The 7,378-nt window shown below is 41.7% G+C and overlaps 1 protein-coding gene across 3 annotated transcripts in view; it reads right to left on the bottom strand.

Moving 5' to 3' along the window:
- Position 1: 1 nt before the first annotated feature.
- Positions 2-7,378, bottom strand: part of Med12l (mediator complex subunit 12L) — a 305,880-nt gene continuing 298,503 nt past the window's right edge. For all 3 annotated transcript variants that reach the window (XM_075950608.1, XM_075950610.1, XM_075950609.1), the window contains 2 exons: positions 4,665-4,746; positions 2-3,645 (listed from right to left, as the gene is read on the bottom strand). In XM_075950608.1, coding sequence (XP_075806723.1) covers positions 3,593-3,645; positions 4,665-4,746 — 135 coding nt within the window. In that variant the 3' untranslated portion in view covers positions 2-3,592. The remainder of the gene's footprint in view (positions 3,646-4,664; positions 4,747-7,378) is intronic.

The following is a 7,378-nucleotide window of genomic DNA, read 5'->3' as shown; positions in this document are numbered from 1 at the left end:
GTCAACATTGAAGGGTTTATTATTTTTTTGGAAGAAGTTCAATCAAAGGCAGCCATAGGCACGGAAATGAATCTGAATACATTTACAGTATTAAATTTACAATGGACATGCAGAAGAGACTTGAAAATAAATGCATTAGGAAACGATGCTGAGTTTCTATGGATTTCAACTCGAACTCTTAACTTAAGGCACTTTGATTTTGCCAACAAATAACAAACATTAAGAAGGAACAATCTACTACAAAATAACAAATGGCAAATGCACCTGAATTTCTAGTAAAGAGAGCTTGCTCTCGCTCTCAGTGGCCAGCCGCCTCGTGTCCGCCTTCTACCAGTGTTACACACATCGCACTCAGAGGGGGAGACACTGGGAAAGATGGAATTTGCAGTCTATGGACATCTTAATGTACACATATTTTTGTCACTGGTTTATAAACATGTTGATAAAAAAAACTTACAGAAAAGAAGCACTGAACCGTTTTGATTATGATGTAGTTCACTTGTTCACACTGAAAATTCTCATTGCTTTAATACCCGCATGAAAAAAAAAACCATGCCAACCAAACGGATGCAGGCTAGCTTTCCTCCATGGAAAGAGCAGCCCAGCGCTCACACGCCAGGGAATGTGAAAAGGGTGCTGCACGTCTGTCCACACATTTGTCACCCTGAAAAGGCTTTGCAAGGACAACCACTTTCTAACTTTAAAACCTGGCTAAGGCACCAGCTGTTCGGAGCCATTTCTAAGAGAGGTTTTCTAAGGAGGAATCGCTCCTTTCCCAGAGTCTAGACCTCGTACACATAATGAAGTTCCCCTGTCTTTAAAATCGGAATGTTTTTTGTGTAATGCGCTGTACTTATATTCCATGTTTAATTCAACCCAAATATATATGGGGGTAATTGTATGATTTGCCTCTTTTATTCGAAAGTCTGGGGTTTCCTTAGCATAATTTCTCTGGCTTCTGATCAAATAGTCATCTATGTGTGAATGGCAGGAGCCTTTTCGGGTCTTACTGAGTTAGGTTAGAACACTAAAGCTAAGAGCTTTGTTAGCTTGTGTCAATCATTTGAGACTTAACTCCACTGGACCTCCATCATTCCTGCCTCAGCCATGAGCTGATTTCTGTTAACATCAGTGCTCAACGGCCGCCAGAGGTGGAATGATACCTCTACTTTTAGATGAGGAAGGGTAAATAAAACAAGAAATGAAATCCTAAAATGAATCGGCCTGTAATATAACACATAAATTAAGTGGTTCTTATAGCCAGAAATTAAGGTTAAGTATACCTGATTCCATCATAGTTCAAGGTCTGATCTTAAAAAGCTGAGCTTTCTATCTTAAGACAATTTCCTATCCATAATCCACAATAGGGGTTTCCCTTCTGACTATTTTAATACCACCCGCATGCATTTGCTATGAAAGATAAATAAAAATCCTTCTCAGAGTGCCGAATTAAGTGTCAGTAAATATGACAACTAAACTTAAAAATTCTAGTTGCTTTCCTTATAATGCACAGGGGAAAACAGTTCTAGGTTTTTCCTCAGCCACCGCGGCATCTCTTACTTAAGAGGGCCTTAGCATGACTGACCTTCCTCATCTCAAGAAATAGAACAGACAGCAACAAAGGGACCATTGCCTTTGTGTGCAGACAGACGAGTAAGCCAACTTCGGCAAAGTGTAAAGTGCGTACAAACGCTACACAGTTCTCCCACTCCTGCTGCTGTGTGCGATGCTGAGCTACAGAAAAGGATGGTTCAGACTGAAACTGGAATCTTAACTACCAACAACCGTTGAGTAAAGACCAGAAGGAACAGGGCGTGACTCACCCACTAGGCACAACATTCGCGCTGCGGTGGTTCTGCCAATGCAGTCACGTGGTATGTTACTTTGAAGAAAACTATGTTTGTGAGCTGGAAGCATGACTCCGGAGAGGAAAGCAAAGCTGACTGAAATGGACTGCATTGTCGAAAGCAGATAGAATGCTCACTTAGTGAAAAGAATGGTCTTTAATGTTTGGCAAAAGTCTTTCCCAGCCCAGAGTAAACACAAAACAAGCAGGCTGGAGGGCTATATTTCACAGTGTACAAAGCAGTTCACATGGATGTTGCCATGGCAAAGGAAGCAAACATGTATCTGAGGTCATTTGAATGAGTAACTCACCTAGGAAGATATAAACTATTTATATAATGATCTGCAAAAGAAATTATCTAAAGTTGTACTAGCTACATTTTTAAAAAGTAGTTCTACATGGTTTGCTCTTCACAGACAATCTATTCACAGTATGCTTGACTACATTACATGTGAAATCATACGGCAAAAAGAAAATGAACCCAACAAAGAACAAGGGAAGATTCCCTACATGTGTCTTAAAATGCCCTGCAATTTTCACATTCAAAATTTTATGCATCTAATTCTAAAAAAATATTATATGGAATACTCTTAAGTTACACAAACTGATAATAATTTACTGTATTTTTTTCACTCTAATAGGAGCAAATTACCACATACTTGAACAAAGTTAAAATAGTTACTATTTCTTTATAATAAATTTGATGTATAATTTACTTTACTTGTGCTTTTTGCACCAGTTTATAAATACAGTATAAGCAATACACACCCAAGACGGACACCAACATTAATAATTAAATTCAAAATAGCAAATACTTACCATACAAAATTAACAGTAAGTACACCTTTGATGAATTACCAGAGTCTTCTGGACTATGGAGCCAGACTCTCTGGAAACCGTGTCAAGTCTAAGCACAGTAGAATCTAAGGCCAGCTGTGAGATTTGTTTATCTTTTTTTTTCTCAAGTTGGCATGAGGTTCTGAAGAACCAAAACTGGACAGTTTTTACCAAAACTGGCAGTAAGTAAATGAACTGATTCCACCGTGGCTCTTCTGACCTCCAGTAGCTGCTGTACCTTCACGGAGAATCTGGTGAAAGAGCTGGCCACCAGAAACAAGGTTGAGTGCAGTCACTTGGAAGAGGCTCCCGCACATCTCTGAAGCCCTGAAGAAGCGGAAGTACTAAGCAACAATCTGTTTCAGCACCTTTGGACCACAAAACGAAAGCAAAGCAAAGTCCTTCATAACTGGGAACAAAGTTTATAAAGTGCTTATGAAATGATCAACATTTCAAATTAGAACGATGCGAATCAATGCTCGCCCCGCCCTCACAGGGGGATGCAGAGTAAATGTGTCATTCTCCCGTGAGAATTGCCACATCTTTCAAATCAGTAGTTTGGTCTACCACAGGCTTAAAAAAATCATTCATTAATACATAAATATTTAAACCTACCGTACTTCATTCATTATGTAAATATGAGATAAAAAGCACCAGTTTCAAAAGGTCAGCTACCAATCACACTATCTGGAGTAGGCCTGCGTGATCCACATTTTACAACCTACTTTGAAAATGATAAAACCAAACCACAACTTCTTTACTTATTTAAATACCTCTGCAAGAAGTGTAGCATAAAATATAGGGAAACATAAATAACTCAAAGACCAAAGGAGACTTCTTATGATGACTAATAAATTTGATTTTCTGTTTCTCAGTGCAAACATAAACTTCGCATCTTCTCTTTCAGATTCAAAAGTGTGAAGGGTGCGCACAGGGGGTCACTCCTTGCTGTGGCTGGTTACCTAGTGGAAAAGCAGAGTTAACCGTTACAGGAACAAACTTGTGCTGCAGATAATGCTTCTGTTCTGGTGTTCCTGTCAGGGACAGCCTCCAGTAAGGGGGAACAAATCAACTGGCTAGACCCTAGGCCAATAATCACACTGGGCGACCAAGTGCATTCTGTAGAGGGGACGCCTCCATGTGAGAATCTCACACTTGCCAACACAATGCTTTGGGATTAGAGAAACTGACTCATCTAACTTGCTCAAGGGCGGTGCTATGGGACACAGCAGAGCAGGCCAACATGCTCCCTGGCTCCTCGGGACTGACTTGTAAACACCGTAGTGCTAACCTCCGCCTTCAGACTGTATTCTTGGAAAGAATATTGGCTCTAACACCTCATTCCGTTTCATTGTTTAATCACAGATTATTTAATAGACCATACTGACTAAGTAACAGCTAGAGCAAAAAAAAAAAATGTATGTACAAAGGAATGTATGTACGTACGTATGTAACAAAAGCAATCAAATAAAAAGAAGCTATCAACTTGATAGAAGAGGTATGGGAAGGGTTTAACGAAATGTAGCCAAGAGATGCTAAACAAAAGGGAGGGGGAGGGTGATTTAATTCTATTTCAATTAGGAACATACTTAAAATGGCACCAAAGTGTTTATCTAATTATTCTTTATCAATAAAAAATCAGGAATCACATATCGAGGTAAGAGCTTGAATGATTGGAGAAGCAGAAGTCACCAGTGACCTCCTCTCTCTTCCATTCCTCAATCCAAAAGGGCTGCCCACCCTGCCTTACTACTTCCTGTCTCCCATCTGTCTACAGTCCTCTGAAACCTCTAGGGTTAAGTTTGTTCAGCTCGTAGCTAGCTCTGCCCTCTGACTCAAAGCAAACGTTACTGTCAGAATGGGATCGAAACATCGCAGTGTGGCACAGAGAACACGCGGTTTCTGAGGAGTTCCCACCGTTCCAGGCTTCTAGCTGCTGATTGCCACATCTCCCCCAGCTCCGCTTGAGACGGGTACTTACTAGAAAGCTGCTTCTGGAGCTGTCGCACCAGGGCGGCTGTCTGTTGCTGCTGCTGGGTCTGCTGCAAGCCTTGCCTGGGGAACTGCAATTGCAACAAGGGGAAGATGAATCAGCTACCATGCTACACAAGGCACAGGCTGCACCTTGGCTTGCCTAATCCACTGTCACATGCCTACAGAGAAAAGGCTCATGCCCAGAGTGAATAACCTTGTTTGTGTCTACAGTATACATAGCCGGTAAACAATGCCATTCAATATACAGCCGGCAAACAGTGCGTTCACGGAGGCCTTTATTAGTGGAGTCTTGAAGTGCACGCTACAGAGGTAGTCTACTCATTCAAAGACCCCTGTCACTTCACTCTTCACCAGCCGGAGGCATAGCCTGACAGCCCGAATCCCTCTTGCTGGCAAATGCAAGCTCTCTGGTGTGGAGATCACACCAATGCCCGTGGACCTCGTGGACAGAAAGGAACCTGCCAGGAGTAACGTGTGCTAGCGTAACCTCATTTGGATCATGACCTCCAGCTGAGAGCCAGGGCAGGGCTAGCAGAGCTCGACACCAAGAACTCAGACTTGAAGGGTTTTCTCGTGGTGCCCGGTGAGGGAGACCAGAAGTATAACAAGGGGGACGAAGAACCCATGTGCAGTTCCTCCCATCAAGCTCAGACGATAAGCTGTGGCTGATGTTCGAGGGGGGAGGGGGACTGATCAGCATTTGATAGAAGGAAAATTACTTTCTATTAGAATCACCAGCTGTACTCTGTCATTTCTGAACACTGGAAGTCAGACAGTAGTAGCTCTTCCTTGTTTTTTTTTTTTTTTCTTCTTTCCTCCTTGGCTGCCTTCTAGTTGCCTGCAAACAGCGGGGATGCTCTGAAACAAGCTTCCCTTAGCCATACACACAGCACTGGTCCCTTCCCATTTACCTCAGTCTGTGCTGTGTTTGCCTGTCTCCCTGTAGGGAATACCCCTGCGGAGGCTGGCACAGCACTCTAGAGAGCACCCCAGGAGATGGAAGGGAAGGAGCAGAAGCCGGCTAAGAAGGAGCTTTGCTTTATTTTGCCAGCCTTTCCCGCCGTAGCCCTCTGCTGGCTAAGCGCATCCAAGGCAGGAAGGCCCAGGCTCTTCCATCAGGTAACCTGGATCTCTCCATCTCCGCTCTTCTGCCTCCACCAGGCTTAGAGGTCTGATATGCCTGGAACACATTTGAGTTGCTTTTACCTTAGTCTGCCTCACATCTCTGAGGAGTTTTTAAAAAGACCATTCTCAGTGTGAATGCAACATGATTATGTCTTCCTTGGAGATCGTCGGTATGACTGAAAGTAGCCTAGGATTGTCAGCAATGTAGAAAATAAAAATACAGAAGGCTAAATGTGAATCTCAGCCAATGGATAATATTCATTTCACTAATTCAATATTTCATGGGACAAAAGCTGCATTTAGTCCAAGTAGCCCAACAGGAGATTTGAGAAAACTCTTTTGCTAACTGCTTGCCTGAAATTCAAATTTAATTCAAAGTTCTAATTTAGATGGCATTGCCAAGCTGACTCTTAAGTTTATATGACATCTAAAGCCGAGAAGCCATTTCCAATACCAGTGTTAGAGTTCTCCCACCCTCTCCACATACAGTTCTTGGAAAAGAGAATAAAAACCATTTCCATTATATGGAAAAATCATTAAGATAAGTGCTTTTTTAAAAAAATCAGTTCTTTTCAATGCTTATTCAGAATCCTACTTATCAATTTGTTCTACATGCCCTGCACTATTCTAGGCACTATAAACACATATGGCCACACTTAATCCTGATGCAGGACTGACTATCCTAAATTTACCCAAACTGTTTGGAACAGATATTCTGGAGTTCAGTGTGTGTCAAAGGTTAACTCTCACCATGTGATCTGGGCTGACCTTACCCTCCCTTCACCCTGTCCTTCTGCAGTCAAGCATCCCCATGGGTGCTCTAGGATACATGGAAAGAGCTGGATGTTCTGTTTACCCTTGCACTTTCAGAGGTGTTTGGATTCAGACATCAAACAGAAAGGACTATGAACCTTCACTACTAATATTCCCAAGATCCAGATGATCTGTGCCATTTGGCTTCTGCATCCCAAGGGCACTCTAAAAACTACATTGATTTCTCCGAACAGAACATATGAACGAACTCCTTGAGGAAGACCAGTATAACATATTGCTGCTGGCCAAAGATACAGTATTACTAACTAATGCTGCTGTCATATACATTTTTTGAAAGGCAAAATGCAATACAATAGGAGCCTTGCCTAAAGACCAATGTATTTCAGGTCACCTAATTAAGACAGCATAAAATGGAAAGAAAATACTTAGAAGCATGGTGTGAATATTATTTTCTTAAATGTTGGAAGCAGCTTTAAGGAAAATATGAACTTCATCTGTCAAATTTAGCTAAAAAATACTTTAATCATAACATACAAGCCTTTTAAAGATTGTAAGTCAGCAACTACAATTATGGCAAAGATTGAGAGAGCACAGGTGTTTCCCCAGGAAGGGCAGAGTCTACTGTCAGTGGTCCTTCCTTCACAGAAGACAAATGGCACAAGCATAGACACTAAGTTGTCTCTACAGTTAACTGATAGGCATGGGCTTTTCTTAACCTTCCACGCTCATTTCACAGAAGTCTCCTGATGACATCTCAAAGATGTGACGATTTCTGTCTTATGGCAGTTTTGACCTTAAAAA

Source organism: Microtus pennsylvanicus, chromosome 16 (assembly GCF_037038515.1).
Source record: "Microtus pennsylvanicus isolate mMicPen1 chromosome 16, mMicPen1.hap1, whole genome shotgun sequence".
NCBI lineage: Eukaryota > Metazoa > Chordata > Mammalia > Rodentia > Cricetidae > Microtus > Microtus pennsylvanicus.
This window is presented reverse-complemented; position numbering and strand designations above follow the sequence as displayed.